The 25,363-nt window shown below is 33.2% G+C and overlaps 2 protein-coding genes, 2 non-coding genes and 1 pseudogene across 4 annotated transcripts; 2 read left to right on the top strand and 3 right to left on the bottom strand.

Annotated features, from left to right (window-relative positions):
- Positions 1 to 328: 328 nt before the first annotated feature.
- LOC120163343 (E3 ubiquitin-protein ligase RFI2-like) lies at positions 329 to 3,853 on the bottom strand. Its single transcript, XM_039173313.1, has 7 exons — positions 3,741 to 3,853; positions 3,432 to 3,670; positions 2,684 to 2,853; positions 2,234 to 2,289; positions 1,668 to 1,693; positions 1,203 to 1,584; positions 329 to 910 (listed from the first exon to the last, which is right to left on the bottom strand). The coding sequence occupies exons 2-7, from the start codon at positions 3,625 to 3,627 to the stop codon at positions 433 to 435; spliced, it is 1,308 nt and encodes a 435-aa protein (XP_039029244.1). The 5' UTR covers positions 3,628 to 3,670; positions 3,741 to 3,853; the 3' UTR covers positions 329 to 432.
- A 503-nt stretch (positions 3,854 to 4,356) lies between these two features.
- Positions 4,357 to 25,057, bottom strand: LOC120163262 (annotated as a pseudogene).
- Positions 11,282 to 12,527, top strand: LOC120163263 (translationally-controlled tumor protein homolog). The gene is made up of 5 exons (XM_039173237.1): positions 11,282 to 11,394; positions 11,676 to 11,749; positions 11,864 to 11,992; positions 12,073 to 12,230; positions 12,324 to 12,527. Exons 1-5 carry the CDS (start codon positions 11,367 to 11,369, stop codon positions 12,439 to 12,441), a joined length of 507 nt encoding a protein of 168 aa, XP_039029168.1. The 5' UTR covers positions 11,282 to 11,366; the 3' UTR covers positions 12,442 to 12,527.
- On the bottom strand, positions 15,058 to 15,202 carry LOC120163348. Its single transcript, XR_005519646.1, has one exon. It is a non-coding gene; the product is annotated as a small nucleolar RNA snoR127 (small nucleolar RNA).
- On the top strand, positions 16,027 to 16,098 carry TRNAE-UUC. Its single transcript has one exon. It is a non-coding gene; the product is annotated as a tRNA-Glu (tRNA).
- Positions 25,058 to 25,363: the final 306 nt, after the last annotated feature.

Raw genomic sequence — 25,363 nt, 5'->3', positions numbered from 1 at the left:
TGCACAGTTGATAAATTAAGTAATATATTACATTATAAGAATGAATTTAATTTTAAAATTTTATAACGATATGTTAATTATTATAATTTAATATATTGATAATATATATAAAAAGATTATATATTGTAAATAATAGATCAAATATTAATTATTTCGTTTAAATATACCAAGAGCCCCTATGTTATACTAAATTCTTTAAACAATGTTAGAGATATAGATATCAATGATCAATTTAAAAAAGTAAATGAAAAAAAGTAATATCCTCACACTGCCTGTGGGCACATATATATTGTTTTTGGGTCACTTTCACAGTTTTTTTTCTCTTTCAGCAGACTGGAGCAAAACATATATTCTTAAGCATACATAAGTTTTTGGTCTCATTCATGGCGGAGATAGTTTGCTTCACCCAAAAAGTTATAAAAGGAAGAGATACTATGAATGGTTATGAGATGAAGTCCTCTCGGAACCATGCCGTTGGCAGAAGATGCCGGATCTTATGCTAGGATCAGATGAGGCGGCGAACTGATGGAATGCACCCCAACCTGAATCTCTGTCGACCTGGTTTATTGAAAATGAAGGCAAATGATCTCTTTCCCAAGCATGGAACCGAGTTGAATGAGGGTTTTCGGTATCTAGAAAGTTATGGGCTGAAGTACCCGGTGGAACGAAATAGAAGCCACCCATCTGGTCAGATGACGAGACCACTGGCCCAACTTGGGCTTGAACTCTGTGATTGCTTGACCTTCGGGAGCCAGAAATAATGGGTGTCCGGACTGGTGGTGAAGTGCTTGGATGCTGCGGTTGATAGTATGCCTGGAGGGCTTGAACTCTATCACGTGCCCGGGCGTTGCTACTAGGGTAAGGAGGGATCAACGAGGAAGCCACTGAACTCCCTGCTCTAGCACCGGAACTGTGGAAACACAGAAATCGAGAATAAAAGATCAGCAGAGGAGAAATGATAAAATCGATTCTAACACTGTATACTCAGTAAATGTGATTTTCTAGCTATATGTAATGAAATTTTAATGCTAAAAAAACCGAAGCAGCTGACCATAAAAATAAAACCTCGTTTCCTTCTAACCATTTATCGCGAGGAGAATGAGTGTTCAGTACGTCTCAATAAAACCAGTTCATTTGGAGTTTCCTAGACAATGGTAAAATATTTCAGTAAAAACTCGATCCAATCACAAATGGTAAAATACCTGTGGCCAACAACAAATGGAAGCATAAAAGATCCCGATCTTGGCATATCGAAGCTACTCCTGGCTGACCTATGACTGACAGGAGGATTTGAAGGTTGATCGGAACTACCAATTCGATCGCTAAATGTGGAAAATGGCGAGGAATAATCCTCCCAATTATGGTAATGGAGATCCACTGCAGGGAAAGCATAAGATGTAGGTACCTCACCAGGCACTGGTGGACCATTCCAGTGAGTGTTGAAACTAGAACTATCTGAAACACTTCTGGAATTCGATGATAATGGATGAACTGTTGGCCCATAGTAAGCTACATACGGACATGGATGAGCAGCGGGTGCCGAATGTTCAGGAAAGATGGCATTCTGTCCCAGTAACTCATGATCTGCATTCCAACACCACTCGTATCAGCATATCAGACCATCTCCACCACAGAAACATTACATGCAAGACAAGAAAAAATCTTACATGTGGTTGAAGAAAACTCCCCTTCCCTGTAGAAAACCTAAACAATTGAACATCAACAAGGAAAAAGAACTAAGCAACATAACTGTTCAATATGCACAAGGAAATGAAAAGGAAACATTTACCTATGGAGAGTTGATAATAATATACCACAACTATAGTTCTACCGAGATGCAATGCTCCATAAATCTAAGGAAATACTTCCACCCCAAAATTAGTCTGGTGACTAATACCTCTAAAAATTGAAATTCATTTCTTGCATCTCATACAGAACTGGTCTAAACTACACTAGATTGAATTCAATCGCCATTCTGCCACCACAAGTAATAGTCAGAGGTTAAACCGTTTTCAATTTCTAAACCCGTTTCTAGCTACGAAGATATAAACTTTCCACCAATCTCTCTCTCTCTAGCAGTTCTTTATCACAATGATCCATCCTAGAAAGCATGCAAAAATATGAGGCAAATATTTTATGTCAAAGGAGAGACAGCTGACAAGCACATTTCAACGTAGCAAATTGAAGCAGAAAACTACTCAGATTTAGCCTCTAATAAGTGAGGTCTACTTACTCAAATGAAGGAAATCTTGCTAAGCTTCCAAATGGACACCAGTGAACACCAAATGACTACAAAATCAATAAAAAAACAAAAATAAGTCACGGGTAGAATTTAGTTCAGCTCATCTGTCAGAAAGTGCGTGCATATAAAGAGCCAGATAAAGCAAAAGCAAGGAAATGTGATTCACATAGCAGTGAAATTTAAACCATAATCTGTTAAATTTTCAAATTTGACAGGTTTACTAAAAGAAATTCGTTTTGTTAACTACAAGCTTTAAAAATCCAAATTCACTCTCTAAATAAATCAATAAAAGATCATTTGAAGTGATATGGGTGGGAGGGCAAGGATGAAAATGTTAGGCATATCTAGATGCAAAAAATGAAGGCCATCAAAACCATTTTGGTTTGCCAAAATGTTGAAAATGCAGAGAAAAGAACTAGCATAGAAGTATCGCTCCATTACCATTTCAGAGAAACTTAGATCATAAAGTTCCTCATCATGTGTCCAATCATCCACATTAAACTCTGGATACGAACGACCACCATTGGCATAAAGCCATTGACCTTTCTCGATTTTTCTACAATTAGGGCATTGCATCGCACCCTTTATATTGAATGCCGAACCGATACAATCTGAAGACAATCATTACAAAATATATGCTGGTGAATTCAAACGTTTAAAAAAGATTCTAAAAATCATTTCCTAAAGCTATATACCATCCAAACCAACAAATATATCATACAACAACCAAGTCTCGAATCCTCGACATTCAACTAGTATCCATCTCCAAAGTCGCAGCTCATCGAAATCATTAATACAGCAAATTAAACAGGCAAATCTAAAAAGCACATAGAACATTTTCCCTTGTACTCTGAGTCCCTGTTACTAATATAACCTGCAAAAACTAATTGCAATGAAATTTACTCAGTCTAATCAGCCATCGCAATTGCCAGAAAAGGGAGCAACGAATTGAAACATCAAAGCTCCACCAAACTAGTTATTATTCTTCAGGAAACACGAGTTTTCATTTTCAGCTAATAATTATAAGCAATGGAAAATTTTGAACAGGGAGAAAAAGTTTGATTCTTTACTCCTTAATAACATCGATTGAACCAAAACTAAACACGCCCCGGATCTTACCATCTCAATTTAAAAAAAAACAAAAATTCTTTGAGGAAATCAGTTCCAAATCTAATCAATTTTTACTTACCCAAATGAAACTGATGACCACAATGAAGCTTCGACCACGACCGGTCTCCATTATCGGTAACCGTTTCAAGGCAAATCGAGCATGAAACCGAACCGAAAGACTTTCCTCCATTGCCGCAATCAACACCATCGCAGACAGCACCACCACCACCGTCATCCACCGCAACATCATCCCCACCGTTACTCGCTAATCCCATAATTTAGAACAGTTATAAACTTAAAAAAAACCTTCAAATTAACCCACCCAAAATACCAAAACCTTAGTTTCCTAAAATTAAATCAACCTCCTCCTCTTCCTCCTTTAATTTACCCAACAGAACCGCCGGTTTCAATCGGATTAAATTATTTTTAAAAAATAAGCAAAAATTACCCGTCTTCTTAAATTATTTGATACTGACCAAAGAAAGACAGATAAATCAGTTTTTTTTTAAAAAAAAAGTTTTGATTTTTGAACAAATGAGAAATGAAATGAAACTTTTTTTTTTTTTGCTTTTAATTCTTTTCAAGACCAGACTAGCATTGCCTGTGTTTTATTATTTAAAATGAAGAAAAAAAAATAAACGCTCGCAACACTCTTTATCTTTATTTATTTATTTTTCTTTCTATATGTTATTTCACGTCTTAATCTTATCTATATATATTAGTTCTGTCGACTCAGATTTAAATTTGGAATTTAAAAGAAAAATAAAACGTTTTCCTTTTAAATAGTGCACATGATTTTCTGTTAAGATGTAAAAAACAAAACAAAAGAAATATTTATTTAACCCGAGAAATAATTTAAAAAATAAAAATAAAAATCAATCACAGATTAAGGGTAACAAATCAAAAATTAAATGCATACATTATATCTACATAGGAGGATCGTCCTGTCTCTGTAATATCTAATTTAGATTAATCGATTAATAAATCAAACATCTACGATTATACCAAAATATATATATCTACATAGGATGGTTTTCTTATTTAAAATCTTAAAAATTAATATTATATTAATTTTATTATTAAAATAAAATTCTATTTTAATTTCACTTAAGTAGTTATTATTTATACATGTACCATTTTCTGACTATTAATATATATCTAGTTTGTTCTATTCGTAAATGTCAAAATTTGAATTCTTAATATTATTTAAACGATTTAGTGTCTCATCTCATTAGGTCAACTAAATGTTGGTAATAATGATTTATTTTTAATTATGTTTTAAATAACATAGGAGAATTATAGACCATAAAAGACATAAAACTTTTCCATGAAAAAAAAACAAAACTGTATAAAATGTAACACCTAAACATTGGGTCAATGGCTAAAGTGTAAAGATTGAAATTTTGGTGGTTTAATTTGATAAATTGAAAAGTTTAAGGATTAATTTGGGAATTTTTTATCTAGGACTTATATTCAAATATGAAAAAATAAAAGGGCATAATGGTCTTTTAGCATAAATGAACTTAAAATATCTTTTCTAAAGGCTTTATAAAATGGGATAAAAAGAAAGAAGAAAGGAAAAGTCTTGAAGCTCTTTTTTTTTCTCCTTTTCCCCGTGAAACTCCATGCTAAGCTGAGTTACCTTTTAAGTTGGTTTTTCTTTCATTTTTGAGTTGATTTTTAATTCTTGGGTGGTATAGAAACTTAAGGAAACTTAAGGATAATTAAAAACCAAAGGAATGAGGAGTTATAGGTGAATTAGTATAGTGAGTCTTTTAAGTGAAGGATGAAATTTGGTTAGTAACTTGATTCTAAAGACATATTTGACTTGCCAAATACCTAATTAAGGTAACTGCAATTTTAGAAATGATTGAGAAAACATTTGAAAAATTGATATGATTTTTAGTCTCAAAAGTTATATGGATAAATTTGGACGTTAAAAGGAGATTATTGAATATAAGTTAGTTGGGGTAAGAAGTAAGTTTAAAGGCATGAATGGGGTTTAAAGTAGGAGATTTAAGTGAAGTTGGGTAAATTTTCAAAATGAAACATAAGAATTATGGGTAAGAGTATCGGTACTGGAAGAGCAGTACTGATACTATAAGGTTAAAATAAAAGGATTTTATAAGAACCCAATGAACAATATCGGTACCAATTGAATTAGTATCGGTATTGATATGGAGGTATCGATACTGTAATTGAAATGGGAATTTCATAATGCTATAATGGTATTGATACCGAATTAGGTATCAGTACCCAGAAGAGAACCGAATTAGGTATCAGTACCCAGAAGAGAAGTATCGGTACTATAGGAGGGGCATCGATTGTACTCAATCTGAAATGTTAAATTAAGTGTTTTATTTCGTTTAAATAAAGATTAATTGGGTGGATGTAATTGAGCTCCGATATTCATGGGTTATATTAATGTGTAGAATTGATCAGAAGCAAGTGATGAACGAATGAGTGTGTAAAGTTAGTAAGTTAAAGAGGTGTAGCTTAGGGCTTAAGTGAGACAAATGTGAGTGATATTTACTTAATTTATTTATGATTGGAGGAAGACTTGCGATGAGCCAACCTCAAAATGTTTGTGGAAAAAAAATGAAATGATATGAGTATATGTGAAGATTTTCTATATTAGTATATTTTATATAAGTGAATAAATAAGTGGAATAATGATATGTGTTATGAAATAATTATGTGAATTATTATAAATGTATGATATATGTGATTAAATGAAAATATTGAATAATGATATGTGAAACAAAATAATATGAGTAAATGGTTGAATGTGAATAAATAATAAAAATTGATAATGCTATGTGAAAATGATCTACGTGAAATGTTATGTGAATATGTGCTAAGTGGATATGTTCCACGGAACATAAATGATAAGTGAAAAATGTTATAGTGAAAATGTGATCTACGTGAATTGTTCTATGTGAAAATGTGTTAAGCAAAATTGTCCTGTGTGAAAGTAAACTATGAGAATGTACTCTGTAACATCCCAAACTATGGGTTAGTGACCAAATTGTAAAATTTTAGAATTTGGTGATTAAAGTAGAATAGTTGAATAGTTAAATGGTTTAATTAGGGATATTTCCTTAAAGTTGTTAGTAATTATCCAAAGAATTAAAGGGAAAAATGGCCATTTGTCATGAAAGATATTTTTATCCCCTTTAATAAGAGATAAAAACGTGGGAAGATGAAAACATTTCATCTTCTTTTCCTTTCTTCTTCTCCAACCGTGGAGGCTAGGCAAAGGTGAGTTTTCTATTTTGTTGATTATTTGTTGAATTAAATGTTGGGTTTTGATCATTAGATGATAATTAAGCTTACGGAAAGCTTAATTTGTTCTAAAACAACAAGATGAAAGGTATATGAGAGATTAAAGATTTTGAGTTCTTGAATGAAATCTTGAAATAGAGTTGATAAATTGAATTTGAAGTTGAATTTGATTTGTCATATATGAGAATAAGAAGTTAGAAGTGTTAGAATTAAGTTTGAATAACATGGAAAATTTGGTATGATTATTGATTTTATATGAAGAATAGAATTTTGAGGTTTAAGATGAAATAAATATATATAAATTAGTTTAAGTATGTATATTTGAGTTGAGAATATAAAAGGGGATGAAATGTGAAGAATTGAAGTGGAAATAGAAAATTTTCGTGCAATGAACAATGATTTCTGGGCTTGAACGAAAATTCCAGATTGTGCAGGGGGAATAGATTCCCCTGTGGGGTATCGATTCCCCCTAAAGAAAAAATATGGAGTTTTGGGCTTAAGTTATCAACATCAAGTGTAAGGTTTATGCTTCTGATAATTGTTTTGAGATGTTGTATAAACAAGTTCCGTAATAATCAAAGGATTAGGATCGAATCAAAGCAAGGCTAAGGTGAGTGCAATTTAATTGTACTTATGCTATCGAAAACATTGGCTTGCGATGAGCCTGTGACAGAGTTACTATAGTAAGAAGTGACTCCTAAAATGTTATATGATTGATATGATTCTTATGAGGGCATTTTAGTTTATAGGATTATAATTAATTGGATTTGTGATAAGTCTATTTCCAATAGTTATAGTGTATGGAGAATTGATTATAAGGATGTGAATGACATGAAATATATGTATACTTGATTATATAAACTGATATGTGTTTATATGTGCTATGTGATTTATGTGATATGCCATATGTGAAAATAAAATATGAACTATAGGAAATGAGTATATGAGTATGTGAAAAAAGATGATTCAAAGTATATGTGACATACGAATATGAAATCATATGAAAAGTGACATGAATTACATGAAAGTAAACTACGTGAATACATGTACTTGTGATACATGTGATACGAATGAGATACGGTTACACATATAAGTGGTATGTGACAGAAGACAAAGAACAAGTGATATGAAATGTATAAATGATAGTGCCCATGTTATATGATACGAAAGTTATAGGTATAGTTGGTATGCCAAGAGTCGAGGGTCTACGCGGTCTTTTGGGACAAATTCTATGTGGTCATTCGGGATATATGTATTCTTTGGAGCATGTATGAGGTCTTTTGAGACACTTACTTGATCCTTGGTATATGTATCTAATTCTTAAGGAATTTATATGTGGTCTTTATGGACAATCTTATATGGCACTACGATACATTTCTACGTGGCACTTCGGTGCCATTTCTACGTGGCACTTCGGTGCAATTTATACGAGCTGTGGTGACAGCATTTGTGCACAACCTTAGTGTACTCACATACCTTAAGTTCTCAATAGTGTACATGGGCTAACAAAGAGATTTAATAGGTATATTGAATATGATATGTATATGTGAATAGTTATATGGAATAGATCACATGATTTATGTAATGGTGTATTGCTTGGTTAATGCATGATACGTTATGTATAAGGTGGTTAAATTATAAGGATTAATGATGATGAATATAAAATTTTAAACGTGTTGATAAGGATATATGTGGATGTGGGTATATGTTACAGAAATGATATATGTTTGTATATGATATGATCGTAATAAATGTTCATGTATTTGTTATGAATTATATGATATTAAGAGTATTTCTTTATGAAATGTTTTATGGTTTCCATTATATGTTTTTATACCTCACTAAGCCATCGAATTAGCGAGTGATTGTTTCTACGCGGCACTTCAGTGCAATTTATACGAGATGTGGTGACAACATTAGTGCACAACCTCAATGTACTCACATATCTTGAGTTCTCAGCGATATTCGCTGAGCAAATAAACTAAATTGATATAATTTGAATAATAAGTAACATTATAAAATGTTAATGAAATATTTCAAGGTCTCTATATGAAAGGTTTTCAAAGAAATGTATAAGCAGATGTCAAATAAACATAAATTGATTTTCATATTAAGTATTATTATTTGAAATGTTTTAAGATTATATATCGCTCATAATGCATCATTAAGTCATAAACTTAGGTAGTGTTTGTTTTCACTGTTTAAGGTCTTCAAAGCTTTTATGTCTGCGCCGCGCAGACCACGCACAGATATTGGGCTTCGCAAACCGTTTGTTTTTTAGAAGACAAAAGCTCTTCTAACGTCTGCGCGTCTCTTCTTGGCGCAGACGTGGACTTATGTCTTCAAAGCTCTTCTAACCTCTTCAAAGAACCATTTTTGCTATTAATTTTTTAAAAATTATAAAATGTCATTAAATTTAATGAATTATTACAAAATAGTCACTATAATGTTGTAATAAATTATAAAAGTTCGATAATATAATAATTATTTTATAGTATTTAGTAAATTTATTAATAATTTTATAATTTTAAATCTTTTAATAAATTTAATAAGTATTTTATAATTTTTTAAACTTTATTGACGAAAATGATCATTTGTATATAACTCAACAATATCTAATACAATTTATTTGAAAAATATATATTAAACTTAGTAAAAAAATATTTTCAATTAAACTTAGTAAACTTTTTTTTATGTAAAAAATTAGAAAATCACAGGGATATACAATTATTAGCATTAAAAGACAAAATAAATGTTTTAATAAAAAAATATTCACACTATTGAAAAATATGATTCTTATCGTTTAATTCTGGTAAAGTACGAAAGTCCCTTTATACATAATAAATAAATAAATAACAAATAATATATTTTTCTAAATAGAAAAATACTAATTGATGTATATATATGTAGTATATATATATATTTTTTGATGTTACTAGAATCGGAGAACTCGAATATTTGTAAATCGATAATAAAATTGAGAATTGATATATGAATCGATAAATTGAGATTAAAATTAATAAAATTACTTCGACCGAAACAAAGATTGAATTAAAATCAAATTTTTCAATCGATAATATATTAAAACGATATATAATTAAAACCAAAATCTATATAATATAATTTATAATAATAAAATTCGTATAATATTTATTTAATATATTTTTCAAATAAAATATATTAGATATCGTTGAGTTATATACAAATGATCATTTTCGTCAATAAAATTTATAAAATACTTATTAAATTTATTAAAAGATTATAAAATCATTAATAAATTTATCTAAATACCATAAAATAATAATTATATTATCGAACTTTTATAATTTATTACAACATTATAGTGACTATTTTGTAATAATTCATTAAATTTAATGATATTTTATAATTTTTAAAAAATTAATAACAAAAATGGTTATTTGAGTATAGTTTAAAAAATCAGTTTATTTATATTTCATTTTATTTTAACAGTATGCAGACGTTAAAAAACAAACAGTCTTCTTCTTGCAGACTGCAAACTTTTGGTCCACCTCTTCTACTGCAGATGCCTGCAGATGTGGTCCGCAGACTGCAAACCTTTTACCTCTGTAAAAACAAACATCACCTTAGTATTTACTCTAAGTATTCTAAATCATTTGACAATGAACGCTCAATCACCCTTATAATCACTGATGCTTGAACCTGTGAACTCTAGAAATAACAACGATTCTTTTAATTACTGATGTAAGTCGGTTCTTATTTATCAATGCGACTCTATAAAAGAATGATGTAAAAGATTACAATATAAACATAAAATTCGAGTTTGTAATTTAAAAGATCGAAACTACATTTAAAAAAATTATGATACTAAAGTCACTAATTATTAAAACTATTTTTAAGTTCGAAAAATATTTTTCTTACAAATAATGCGTTCCTCCTCGTCTATCACCTTCTGTTTTACTTTTTTCGTTCATCAATAAATTCAACTTCAATAATTGAGTTCATAATAATTTAATATTTCGAGCCAAAAGTCGAATTATAATTTAATAAAAAAATATTGAAAACTTTTATAAATAACTACCGTTGCAAATAAACATTTAGTTAAAAACCTATTTTTTTTAAATTATAACTTAATTTACCATTAATTAAAAGGGTAAATTACAAATTTAGTAATTAAACTTTACTATCTCTCTTATTTAATTCAAATATTTTAAATCTTTTCAATTTCTTCAATAAACTTAATACATTGAGTTTTTTTGTCACTAAATCGTTAAATAATTAATGGCGTTTAAATGGACTATTATATAGATGCAAAAATACATTATTTTGGTGAAAATTTTATTGTTTTTAAAACTATTTTTAATTTTTAATGACAAAAAAATTAAATATATTAAGTTTATCGTGAAAATTAAATTGTGATGAAATTTGTAGCTTACCCTAATTAAAAAAGAAGAAACTTTTTATAAGAAAAATCCGGTGTACGAATTCTAGTACGTTTTTAAAGTATTTGAGTTTGAGTGTTTGACTAACGCGAGGCTGAAGTAAGAACTCTAGTACAAGTGGGCGAACTCAATTATAATAAATACAAAATTTCATGGCTATTTTGGTAAATTTGATTCCAATCTCTTCTGTATAAATTCTCGCTGCTGCCTAGCTACCCGTCATTGTATTCTCTCTAGCTTCTTCTCGATAATTTTCGAAGTCGAAATTTAAGAATTTAAGGCAGCAAAGAAATAAATTTTCGGCTAATATGTTGGTTTATCAAGATCTTCTCACAGGTAAAATCTTTTTTCTTTCTGTTTTTGTTTTAATTTCTTTTTATCGGCAATTCTTTTTTCCGTTCTGTACTGTTTTCGTCTTCTGCTTTGATTTTTAGTTATCGAATCTTCAATTTTTTTTGGTAAAATTCATTTTCTGGGTTACTAAAATATATTGAATTTGCGGCACAAGTTGATTTGATTTGTTATGCCTGTTTTTGTTCTTGTTAAAAGCTTAATGTTTTGTTATAATAAAGCTATTTTCATAATTTTTGAACTTAATTCTTGTTGATGGTTTCCAGGTGATGAGCTGCTATCTGATTCTTTCTCATACAAAGAAATCGAGAATGGAACGCTATGGGAAGTTGAAGGCAAGGTTAGAATCTTCAATCCTTTATTTTCTCAGTGTTGTTTTTTGCAATTGTGGGATGGAATTCACTGTTCTTTGTTATGTTTTCTCAACAAATTTTAATGTCTGGTTTTTTCCCAGTGGGTTGTCCAAGGAGCTGTCAATGTAGATATTGGGGCTAACCCTTCGGCTGAAGGTGCCGATGAAGACGAAGGTGTTGACGATCAAGCCGTTAAGGTTGTTGACATTGTCGACACTTTCAGACTTCAGGTAAACAGGTTCATGATTTAGGGTTATGGCATGTTCAAAATACTCTCATCTAAAAAAAATTGTGTTAATTCAATTTGCAGGAGCAACCTGCTTTCGACAAGAAGCAATTCGTAACCTTCATGAAGAGGTACATCACTAACTTGACACCCAAATTACAGCCGGAAAAGCAAGAGACATTCAAGAAGAACATAGAAGGGGCTACTAAGTACTTGCTTTCCAAGATCAAAGATTTCCAATTGTAATCCCGATTTATTTATTTTGTTTTTTTTAATCAAATCATTGTCGTTTCTTATCATTCGTGTTTGACATTGTGCTGTTGTTGTTGTTGCAGCTTTGTAGGTGAGAGTATGCATGATGATGGTAGCCTAGTGTTTGCATACTACAAGGAAGGGACCACCGATCCAACCTTTCTTTACTTTGCCTATGGCTTGAAGGAAGTCAAGTGTTAAATCGAGTCGACACCGGCTACCGGACCGGTTTTGCTCTATAGCTTAGGTTAGTTCTATTCTAGATATAAGATTTTGTTTTCTTTTTCCGCTTTTAGGTCATATAATATATATGGTATTTGAGGGTCTTGAACATTTTGGTTTTACTATTACCAAAATTCACATGTTTTTGTGAGGGGTTAAGGATATATGCTTAAATCTTTGATTGAGGAATAAAATAGTGTGTTTTCTAGCCATTCTTGGCTTGTGATTTTGTTGAATTCCAGTTATGGATATGATTTTTAGGTTCGAGTATAGAGAAGAAACGAGAAAATTGAAAACCGTATTCAAAATTAGTATATAAATTAGTATATAAAGAAACCGAGAAAACCGGAAACCAAACTCAAAATTAGTATAAAAATTGATCTCACCCAATGATTGGTGTCAAGTGTATATATGCTTGTTATTGTGGCCTAGTTGCAATCCTCCTTTTGAGGGTATTTGTAGAATATCTATAAATTTTTCACATATAAGATTTATAATGTATTAGCATGTAAATAAAATGATTTAGAATGTAAATTACTGCAAATAATTCGAATAATTTGACTCGAATAAGAAAGACGACCAACCTTGTAGATAACAGAGCTTGAAATAGGAGCTTCAAAGCTCTGAAAACCACCTTCTTGACAGCTTTACCCTTTGGTATTCTCTACTATGTAGGCAACCTGCCGTCATCCACACGGCAGTCCAGCATGACAGATCTTTCCGCTGGATCGGTTTTGTAAAGGTAACTGAATGCTCTGAGTCTGGCAAACTGTTTCTATCAAATTTCTGCGCGATTGAAAATCACATCTGCAATCTCGTTCCTTACCTGTTTTACATAAACAAATACGAACTAGTAGAAAAGCTCAGAATTGAGAGCCAAGAGAAGCATAAACAAAAAACAAATACTAGATGAAAAGTTTTGTTACCATGAAATGAAATCAAAGCAACAGAGAATTGATGATGTTCTGAAGAACATTTGTCCGGCCACGACAAATACGAAGACTCGTGATAAAGGGTGGAAAAGGGAAACTGCCACTGGTCAGACAAGCAACAACAAAAGGCATCCCATAATCCAAAGCTAGATTACAGTTACTAAGAGGTAACCATTATGCCCCATAGAAAGCACATCAAGGAAATAGCTTTGAAGTGGACGCCATTAAAGAGCACATCAAAAATGTCTTATTTGGCTAAAGAAGCATCATCCCAGAGGGAAAAGACAGCAAATGGACACAAAAACTGTTAAAAGGAAAAGCAATTCCAGCCTCTTCTTCATCAGACTCGACGATAGTTGATCGTGTGTAACAATCTGTAACATTAGGGCACTCTCCAAATTCTTAGACCCAACTCTCCATGTCCAGCCTACATTAACATTTGACCCCCTACTTCTCAAACTATAAACCATTGACACGCACAATATATATATATATCCCCTAAAAATTGAAGTTGACGAACAAAATTGCCTTTTGAAGAACAGATGACTCTGTGGAGATGGCAGTTCATCCAAGTATCACAATTTATCAGATGACAATCATAAAGTTTTGCCATTTTCAAGCTCCAACAACTACTAGTCCTTAAAATTGTAGTATTTAATAAGAAAGAAATCATTGCAGAAATATATTAACAGTTTAAAGATTAGAAAAAACTACCTACAAATGCAGGAGTGCTTAGCACAGGGTGAAAATTTTCCATCCGTAACAATGGCAGAGGAAGCTGAAACTGCGACAACCTTACAAATTTGCAAGAGTGATTATTAAAGGAAAAGCTGAATCATTGGATCCAGAAAGGTGAGCTCGAATTTAGTTCCAGTAAGTAATCTTCGATTTACCATTATCGTGAATGTCGGTTCAAGAGTGTCTCTGCGACTGTCACTGCATGGTGAAATAGGGTGAAGTATAAGCTTACATGTGCAATTGAAAATGAGGCTGTCCTTGTCTTCATTGCTGCTAGACTACTAAGCCCCCAAGCTGCACCTGCAGATCTATTCACGTGGTGTTGGTTAATATTCTACATACAGTAGAGCATAATTGCAGATTAAGCCAGCAACATAGGTAAGCCACTTTCTATTCCAAGACTTTCAATCAAGAAAACAATGCCCAAAGAAGTGAAAATTAACACTGAATCGGTTCTTCAGTAGCAACCTTCTCTCTACCGTCATCTGGACATCAGTGCAGCACAAAAAACGGTAACAGAATGCTTCGAATCTGCCAAACCGTTTCTATCAAATTTCTGAACTATTGAAAATAGTATATCCAATCTCGTACCTCACCTGTTGCAATAAAGAGTGGTATGAGTTTGCTGGATGCAGATCAACTTTGAGAAGCATCTTTTATCCACAATTGACATTACGAAGCAATAAACGAACACTATTAGCCAGATCTTGGAGAGCAAGGGAACAATTCATACAATACCTATGAGCTGCAGAAATATAACTTATAGCATGATACACCGAACAATCCTTGCTTAATATGGAACAATTGGTCGATCTTGAAACACAGATAATCTCTATGACAGAGATAATTCCGGAATGGATGATATCCTGAAAAACATTAGTCCGGTCCGATGCAAAGAATTAAAGGGTGGAAAAAGGAGAACTACTCTGGTCAGACAAGAAACCAATCCCGAGGGTATCATCAGAGGATGTGCTTCAACAAAAGGCATCCCATCCAACAAATAGCATTGAGGTGGATGCCTTAAGGAGCACATCGAAATGTCTGATTTGGCTAAAGAAGCATCATCCCAGAGGTAAAGAGAGCAGATGGACACAAAAGTTGTTATAAAGGAAAAGCAATTTCGAACTCTTCTTCACCGGACTTGACGATTAGGTGATCGGACACAACGACCAGCAACATTGGGGCATCCTTCGAATTCTAAAATCCAACTCTCCATCCTACATTAACATTCCATCCCATAGCTCTCACACTAGGAACCATTCAACAAAAAATGCAAATCAAAAATTGCCTTCGAAGTGCATACGGCTTCCCAAAGATTGAAAGTTGATCCAAGTATCACAGTTAATCAAATAAAACCAATAGAGTTTGCCCATTTTTAAGCCCCGTCTGCTCCAATAGCTACTAAAGTCCTCAAAATTGTAGTATTTAATAAGAAAGAAATCATTGCAGAAATATATAAACAATTTAAAGATTAGATAAAATTAACTAGAAATCCAGGCGTTTTTAGCATAGGATGAATCTTTTCCGACTGAAAAATTGGAAAAGGATGATGAAATTGAGAGCAACTTAGTGACTTACAATAATGCAAGAGTAATAATAATAAAAAAAAAGCTGAATCAATGGAACCAAAGAGGGGAGGTCAAGTAAGCAACTCTGGTGAAATGAATGACAGAGTCATTCCAAACGCCAGAGCTTCTTGTTGACCATGAACAATTCGTAGGATATGGAAAATGCGATCGTCCTTTGAAATTGAGACTTACTATTATTTCGAATGTCGATTTAAGAGATACTAGTTTCCCTGAGGCAGCGACTGCTGGGTAGTGGGTAATGTAGGGTAAACTTCGAACTGCATTGTCTGCCTTGTGATATATATATTTGAAGAGGTTTCAATCATTCCATTGTCGTCCAGTGGTTAGGATATCTGGCTTTCACCCAGGAGACCCGGGTTCAATTCCCGGCAATGGAAGTTGTTTTATGGATAGGTCCTTAAATTTTACGGTACTTGTATTTTGGTCATCAAACTTTTAAAACATACAATACACTTCCTATATTATTTTACAAGGTTCTATCAATTCCATTGTCTTCTAGACTTCTAGTGGTTAGGATATCTGGCTTTCACCAAGGACACCCGCGTTCAATTCCCGACATTGGAAATTAATTTTATGGGTAAACTCGTAATTGGTCCTTAAATATATGGGCACTTTGCATTTTGGTCCCTAAACTTTTAAAATGTACAATAATTCCATTGTTGTCTAGTGGTAATGATATATGGCTTTCACCCAGAAGACCTGCGTTCAATTCCTACAATGGAAGTTTATTTTATCGATAAACTCTGTAAATGGTCCTTAAATTTTAAAGTACTTGAATTTTGATCACCAAACTTTTAAAATGTAGAGTACATATACTATATTATGTCGGAAGCTATCAATAATTCCATTGTTGTGCGGTGGTCAAGATATTTGGCTTTCACCTAGGAAACTTGGGTTCAACCATAATATTTTTAATTTATTTTCATTAGAGTTACTATCGTTGAGAAAAATTGACGTGAAATGTTGAAGTTTTTTTTATAAAAGCTCATTAAAGGTTATGTCTTCTCTTATATGAGCATATACCTCTTCTCTCATATGAGCAGATACCGCTCCTCTCGTATTTTTTTGTCGTACAATAATCTATCCAGTTGAAAAAATCATCGAGTTGCTCCTATTCTTTTATTCAATTTGAACTCGATAGAAAATCCTTCAATCTCCTCAATTCACAACTTAAATTAAAATCAAAACCTTTTAATATATTACTATTTACCATCAAATCAACTTAAAATCAAACAGTATTTAATCTTTCGGTCAAGCACAATATTGTTATCATTGGGATCGACTATATCGTTCTACTCATAAAAAAATCGCCAAGGTCAAAAACCTTTTTGATTTTTTTTTGTTATTTATTATTTGTCGATATTGTATGTGCATCTCTACATAATAGATTGTTATATAGCGAATAGAATATTTGGCTTTCACATAATAGATTCAAGTTCAATTCACCGTATTGGAAATTAATTTTTAGGAACACTGTATAAATTGTCACACCTCAATGTTAATTTTAAAATATAATTAATTTAGTTAAGAGACCAAAATAGACAGTTCAAAAAATTGTTGTGTTAATTTCAAAATTCTGGAAAATTTAGAGACTAAACCCTGAATTAACCCATTTTTTTAGTTAGTTGAAAAACAAAAAAAATAGAGTTTTGGGGGTAATGGGAGCCCATGTCTTAGCTGCTATGCTAGACTACTGTATGGGTTTTATATATATATATATATATATATATATATATATATGTATATGTGTGCGCGCGCGCGCGTTTGGTTTAGGCTTAAATTACCCAAACCAAGACTCTCGTTCGGAATTCAACCCCAATTCCCCTAAATTTACCTTAGTTGTCGCATTTCCTCCGTGATTCGCTCTGATTCGCCCATTATTACTGTGTTCCGTCGTCACTGGTCGAACTGACGTCCTTCGACGACCCGTCCCCAACCGTCAACGACCCTAATCGATCGCCAAGCGTCGTTAATCGAAGGGAAGAAACAAATTGCGTCACCGCCATTTTTCTCTTAGATTACGACAATTTCAGTCGTCGGCTAGCCTCACGCCAGCCACCGTTGTGTTCCCCAGGCGATTCTGACTAGAACCTGACCGAGAGCGACGCGCATCGTTGCTCCATCACCGATCATCGGGTAAGTTTTCGTACGTTTGTTTGGGTTGATTGGAATTTGTTTGGGCTGAAATTGGACTATTTTGGAATTAATTTTTGATTTGTTTAAGCTTCTAGAGTAATCGGCCGGCCGACCCCGCCCCTTGATGCCGTCACACACCGTCGCATGCGCGTGGGACTTCTTCCCCTGCCTTGGAAACCTTCTAGAACTGATCCAGTCAGTCTGAACCGGTTCGAACCGACCAACCTGGTCTGAACCGAATCTATTTGACCCGACCAAGTCAACCCGAACTTGTTAAGTTGAGTTAACTCAAATGAGTCAACTTGTTTGATTTAACCCATTGACTTTGACTGTTGACTTTAATTAGAGTTGACTGTTGACTTTGACTCAAAAAAAGTCATTTTTTAAAAGTCACATTTTATGTTTTTTCGATGTCTTGAGTCCGAATCCGAAGTTTGTTTTGCCAAATTCGAACTAGATAAGCTATTTTTCAGTGTTTTACCTTTTGATTCGATCCGTTTTCCGTAATTAAGTTATGTTTCTGATGTAATTTGTTTTGTATGTATCCGAGATATTATTGGGCGTTGGATTCAAGTTCGAGAGTGATCGAATAAAGTCTAAATGTTTCGACTGGTGTAGCTCAAAAATTGAGGTAATACATTATTACCTTATCCATGCTTAATGGAACATATTGGTATTGGTAACTGCATGGTTGAATATATATAGTTACTTGAGTGTAGTCAAAATTTCTAAACTTGATCCGAATGTGAAATAAAGTAAATTAAACTGAATAAGGTTCATATTACATTCATAGACACAAGAAGACTAATAAGAAATGATTTCAAGTTCGGTGATTATCCCGAAAAAGAAATAACCTCATAATCTCTAAATTCTATTTGTCTTTGTTAAAAGCTTTAATACCATAATTATCTAGTTATGAAATTACGAAATTTGCCCCTGTGAGGTAAAAATGGTCTGGACTGACCTTGATAGTAAAAGTACCCTGAGAATCCATAATTAATTCGATAAACTACTGCTTTACCTATTAAATTTCTGATATGCTTGGATAGTCACTGATAATCAGATCCTAACATTCGACAAGGTACAAGACATATAATTATTGATTTATCAGTAAGCACATAAATACTAAAACATCAAAGTACTATTCATGTTTGAATTATTCAGAAAATTTAAATTAAATGAAAAGATTGGACGGAAGGAAATGATTGAAATACCTTTGAACTGTAAAATGACCAAAATGCCCATGAACTGTAAATGACTTAAGATACCCCCAAGTTATGGAATGACTGAATACCTATTTGTCTCCTCGAGGTTCGTTCAATGATAATTCTAAAAGTGCTTAGCTCAGCTCAACTCAACTCAACTCTATGGCGTAATTAGTACTAAGAAGTGAATATTTGTGAGAGTACTCTACCCGCAAACTCAGTAAGTACTGCATTATTGGGATCTGATCAGTTTGACTAGATTTGAAAGCCGGATAAGACACTTGAAATCTGAAATATTGTAAATCACTGCTTGCCTTTATTAAACTGAATTACCAAAATTTCTAAAAATTTAAATGACTATAATGCCCTTACGTGTGTATGATTTACAAATCACCACGGGAATATCTAAATCTTAAATAATTCTGATGTAGTAGTTTCTGACACATCTTAGGGTTATATCTGAATATTATACAATACTAATGTATCACTTTCCAAATGATTGATCAGTCTGCTAGTAGTCCAACATTTTAAAAAGGGATCTCATTCCTCAAGTTTGATCAATTGAAGAAGTTTCATGTTTACCTCGCTTGATAATTACTAAGTATCTTCGGAAAAATAATTGGATCCTCTTATATGAATGTTTTATATGTTTTTGAAATGTGTTTTATCGAGATTTCTGAGTTACTAAAGTTTTAAGCATGCTTGTCTGATTCATGATCTCTGGCTACTGTTCTACTGAATTGATATGTCTAAACTCTGATTTCCCTGCTACCGTAATATACTATATGAAAACTAATTTCTTCGGGATACTCTGGGATCAGGTATGAAGTCTCTGTAGGTTTAGCTCTAATTAAGCTGGTAATTCCTTATATAGGTTCAACTCGAATCAAGCTAATAATTCCTTATACAGGTTCATCATCGATCGGTTGGTACTTTCTTATATATGATATGCATCGATCAACTAGTAATTCCTTATGGATCTAAGACGATCCCTTGGGTGGGCTCCTAGGCCCAATGAGCCTAGTGGTAAGACCTTATGGACCCTAAGGTACTCTATTAGGGTGACACCTCTGCTATGTGCTTTGGGTAAGTCCTTATGACCGGAGGGCACACTCCTCGGGTGAGCACCTACGCTTTGGTTAGAGTAAGACCTTATGGACCCAAGGTGCTCCCTTAGATTGGCACCTATACCCAATGAACCTAGGGTAAGTCCTTATGGATGCAGTTATAGGGAACTGTATATTGGTGTTCGGTTGGAGGGTTTTACTATGATCTTAAAAATATGTTTTAAACTGTTACTGTTTTAAAAAGATATGTACATTTTCACTTGTTTTGGTTGGAACACACTAGACACCTCATCTCAATCTGCTAAATCTATCTTTCTGAATATTTCCATCTAATTTCGATTTCCTGGCTGTTACCTGAAATAATTAAGGAAATTGGAGCTTGTCGCCAGGATTTGATGATGTTTGTATTGATAAGAAAATTCATGCTTTACTTATACATGATGGTCTATTGCATTCATCTGGTAGTTATGTATTACTGAGTTTTCCAACGCTCATTCCTTACTCTCCATTTCAGGTTAAAAGAATCGATGTAGTGCTATCAATTTCAATTTTGGGAGTTCCATAATGCTTTGCTTGCAGAGTACGGTACAAGGGTAATTAAGAGGCATGTAGGTCACATTTAATTTTTATACTGAATCTAAAATTTATATGATTTTAATTTTGTTTGTAATATATAAATGGTTTTCTGAACTTATATTTTTAATTATAAATTATTTTATGATTTTACGCATTTTAACAGAAATTTTAATTTTTCATGGATTTTATTATAGGTCGCTCCAGTGATCTTAACGTGATACCTAAGATCGGATCAGATCGGATCACTCACATAGGTATGAGGGTGTTACATAAATGATTTTTTTAATTTTTAGGGTACTTACATTTTGGCTACAAAACTTTTAAAACATATAGTTATTAAATTTTTAATTTTTTTCATTACAGTCGCAACCACTTAGAAAAACTAGCACATCACATTAAAGTTTTTTTAAATAAATATCTAAAGGCTTGTCTTCTTTCATATTGGCACGCACCGCTCTTCCTCTCGTCATTTTTGTCGTGGTTCAATAGTCTATTCGATTGAAAAAAAAAATCATCAAGCTACTCATCTTCTCTTCAATTTTAAACTCTTTAGAAAACCTTTCAATCTCCTCAAATTGTAATCTACACTAAAATATATTTATTTTTAGTACGATACTGTCAATCATCAAATCAACTTGAAATAAAATAATATTTAATTTTCTGACTAAACAGGGTGTTCATGTCCTGCGAGGTCAAAAAAATATTGGCACGAAGGGGAAGTGTTTGTAGGCTAAATTGGCCTGGGAATTTTATCAATCACTTTGATAACATATTTCTCTCACCATATCCCATACGGAATGGAAGAGTAATAACAAAAACCAAAACCTAACTAAGTAGCTTTTGAATTACCATGAACGTGTGCGTTCGTTCGATCTGCGACAGCTTGAGCTTAGATGCGTAATTGCAGTTCGGCTGCTGCTGTCGTCGTCCCTGCTTCACTCTCTAAAAGAAGGTTACAATAAATTTCACACATATATATACTCAAATTTACCACAAACATCAAACAAGAAGAATGCTACACATGGCTTGTAAAGAATGGAGTGTTATAGCACACTGCACACCAACATCTGAGACGTTTATGGGAGAACGCAACTTGCACGCTAAATAACAAATAACTGTAAATCAAGGTAATGGGGGATTCCGGGAACTCATTTTTATGCATAGAAGAGTGTTCTTTATGCCTTTGGGTATCGTATGGTTACTTCTCGATCCAGAGTTCTTTTGCTATCTCTCTTGTCAGGCTGAATTTTGAAGTGCTATGCCATGGAAATAAGGTCCTAGTAACCGGAAGTTTCTTCCGAAGATCCTGCATTGCATATAACATGGTGAAATATAAATCAACAAATTGTATAAACCATGACTTGGTTCAAAAGGTTTCCTCGCAACTTTTGGCTGAAAACATACCTTGAAAGTGGTATCTGGTAAATTCAAATAGGATGCCTGCATTATGCTTTGACTGTCAGTAAAGAATTCTAGATAACTCAAGGGACTGGAATTAACCAGACATTGAAAACAACCTCAAGAGATGCCAGGTATTCTGTCTCATGGTGGCGAATTACACTGGCTATGGCAATTGCACTATCATCAGGGGACTGTGACAAACAGAAACAAGTATTATACATTTGAAACCGATTATCGGTTTAGTTAAAACAGAGGCCAGGAGCCACTAAAAGGCAACAAATCACGAACTTCCACTATAAATAATAACACTCTAGGACTTCTATTCTTCACAAACTTTCACACCTGAATATCTGCTCAAGACAATTACCATCCTCATATGCTATACGAAAATGGTTAAATGAGATATAAAACTAGTAAAACGGGGAAAGGCAGAACTTCAGATTCTGTTGCAAGAAAGAATGAACCAAAGGAGAAAACGAGGTGAAAAAAAAAGGAAGGGAGAAAATCAAAGTTAAAAGAGATTGTCATTTTGTAGTAACCTGAAACATTGTAGAATCTCTACATTCATGTTTTGCATCTAATTGCACATTTCCCTATTCAAAATAGTGTGCACCAACCTGGAAAGAGAAAGAACTGACTTATTATAGGTTTATGTAACTTTAATTGAATTTAGATATGAAATGAAGGAAGAACAGTGGACAAGCTTGAATCACTCTTGTAAATAATCCGACAAAAATGAAAGGTAAAGGAGGAATGACAGAAGATACGAAAGAAACAAGAACACAAATATGACATGCACTACATCATGAAAAAGAATATGCAATACCTGCAATTTGCCTTTTAATTCCAGAACTTGAACATCATCTATGAATTTAATGTTCCATATTGACCTCCAACTTCAATTAATATACAAAATGCCAAAAACCATTCTTATAAGATAAACAGTCTACTAGCTGGTAATAAAAATAGTAGTCAACTATACGATAATGAAATGGTATTATAAATTATAATAGTTACTACTACACTGTGGTCTAACAGATCTTACACACCAGAAATTTTGTGCTCTGAGTCTAGCAGCAGAAATCACTACAACAAGCTCAAAATCAGATCCGGGTCCCTCCACATCCTTTCCGTTGGTGCAGTGAACTGAACAAGAACCTTTTGGATAAGATTCGCCAACATACTTCAGCATTTCTGCTTCCAGAGCACATCAATAAACCCAAAATTGGAATTAATTACGAGAAATAAAAGTATTGGAATTAAGTAGTAATTAAAGTACATAATGACGAAGTATGCCCTAATTCCAGCTATAATAACAAAATACATTATTCCCATCTACACCAGATATTATTTCCTTATCATAAAAGCTTCTTCAACATATCGATGGCAGTATAATAACAAAATACATGTTTACGTGCCTGGTACAGTCCTGAGTATCATTCCAGGCAGGGAGTCAGTCAAAAGCCATCTAAAGCTGAAAGCCAGAACCTTAGGTTCCAAGACTTAAAATAGAGACATTATTCCCATTTCCAAGTAGTAGGCAAAGGACTAATAGTAACAAAAGGCTACATGTTTGGAAGTGGACACGGTGTCCAACAAGTAGTGGTTTCGAACCAAAACATTTAGATGTCAGTAGGAACTTGAGACATAGGATTTTGCAAATTTGAGTTAGCTGGTATCAGCAAACATGAATTAAATTAGATCAATGGATAAGCTAATAAATTATATTAGATTTCAGAGACAGATGCTCATATTAGTTCGTCAGAAATCAATCACAGATACTATAAATCTACCACAATGGTAAAAACATACCGGTATTCCTCCATATACGGAGTGGGAAGCTCCTCATCGGTGGCAGGTCTAACCTCTGTACAAACCTGATCCAATTTAGCACATGATATAAACATTTAAACTAAATCATACACATTAATCGCTAAGTTTCACATAGACAGGGTCATCTTGCGGTTAAAAAAATAAAGTTCAGGAAACGATATTAGAGAAACATTCTCTGCTATTAAACAGAAGTAAAGTTTTCAATCACAAGAAGCATAAAGCTAAAAGGTACCTGATTGACACGGTCAACTATGGCAACCTGGGCAGTCTTGGGGTCTAAATACTCACTATCCCGAATCTCCCCATATGATGTAACCAGCACCTAAATTCAATCGGAGAAAAACATTGCAACAATTAGCTCTGTTTTGAGATCAAACTCACAGGAATTGACATCTCAACCAGCAGACTGGATATTGAAACTATCATCATATTTGAATATTTGACAAGAATAACAAGCCAACATGAGAAATTGAGTTAATTGAAACTATCCTCATATTCGAATATTTGACAAAACGTGTTTCTACTTTCTACCAATCTTACTTATATCAATACACTCGGCTGCACGCAATATCAGTTGGTTATGACTGAAATGACTTAAGTTTACTAGAAATCTAACTTTGAGCTACAAATTATTAATACTCAAACAGATCAAATTGATTTGTAAGACTTACATCGCCGAATCTACCAGGCATTTCGAGGTAAATCATGTGAGATTTGTTGTAAACAGGAAATGCCTCCGATGCCGCCTCATCGTACACGTCATCATCGTTCAAAACCGATTTTAAATCTGCAAAAAAGAACGTTAATTAAAAACAGAGAAGAAAACAGTTAAACACAAACAGAACGATCCAAATCGAATGTAGATCCAGAAAACTTGAGAGTCGAACCAATTCATCTAACCGATCAATCAGAAAATAGAAAACAAAAATTGGCCATGGAAACTGGAAAGGCTCAGCTCTAAAATGACAATGTAGAGAGAGAGAGAGAGAGAGAGAGAGACCTTTGGAAACGTATTGGATTTCGCCAGCCGGAGCGTTGAGGAGGAACAACTTGGCGATCTCTTTCTTTTGCTTGTTGCTCAGCACTGTTTCTTCTTCTGCCATAACTTTCTGTCTTGCTCACTGAAAAAGCAAAGTTTAAAAGGAAGAAAAGCAAATGAAGAGCTTGCTTGGAGGTAAAGCGGAGGAAGGAAAAAAGAGAAAGATGATCTGTAAAGCTTGCTAGTTCGTGAAACAAGGAGTGAAGCGAGTGTTGAAGAAATATTCAGAAAGAGAAATACCACTTTTTCCCCACTGTGGGGTTACACAACACCTAGTTGTTTCGTGGTCGTTTTATACGACGTCGTGGAGTTGACTCCACTTGAAATGCAGCAGATTTAAATAATATTAAGGGTAAAGTATAGTAATGGTCACTTAACTTTTCTA

The sequence above is a fragment of the Hibiscus syriacus genome, unplaced genomic scaffold (genome assembly GCF_006381635.1).
Source record: "Hibiscus syriacus cultivar Baekdansim isolate YM2019G1 unplaced genomic scaffold, ASM638163v2 tig00111440_pilon, whole genome shotgun sequence".
Classification (NCBI taxonomy): domain Eukaryota; kingdom Viridiplantae; phylum Streptophyta; class Magnoliopsida; order Malvales; family Malvaceae; genus Hibiscus; species Hibiscus syriacus.
This window is presented reverse-complemented; position numbering and strand designations above follow the sequence as displayed.

Coding starts and splice junctions, on each gene's coding strand:
- LOC120163343 (XM_039173313.1), bottom strand. CDS start 3,627: ATGGGATTAGCGAGTAACGGTGGGGATGATGTTGCGGTGGATGACGGT. Junction 1,585..1,667: donor GGAGTTTTCTTCAACCACAT/GTAAGATTTTTT, acceptor GTTGGAATGCAG/ATCATGAGTTACTGGGACAG. Junction 911..1,202: donor CCATTTGTTGTTGGCCACAG/GTATTTTACCAT, acceptor GTGTTTCCACAG/TTCCGGTGCTAGAGCAGGGA.
- LOC120163263 (XM_039173237.1), top strand. CDS start 11,367: ATGTTGGTTTATCAAGATCTTCTCACAG. Junction 11,395..11,675: donor TTATCAAGATCTTCTCACAG/GTAAAATCTTTT, acceptor GATGGTTTCCAG/GTGATGAGCTGCTATCTGAT. Junction 11,750..11,863: donor TATGGGAAGTTGAAGGCAAG/GTTAGAATCTTC, acceptor GTTTTTTCCCAG/TGGGTTGTCCAAGGAGCTGT.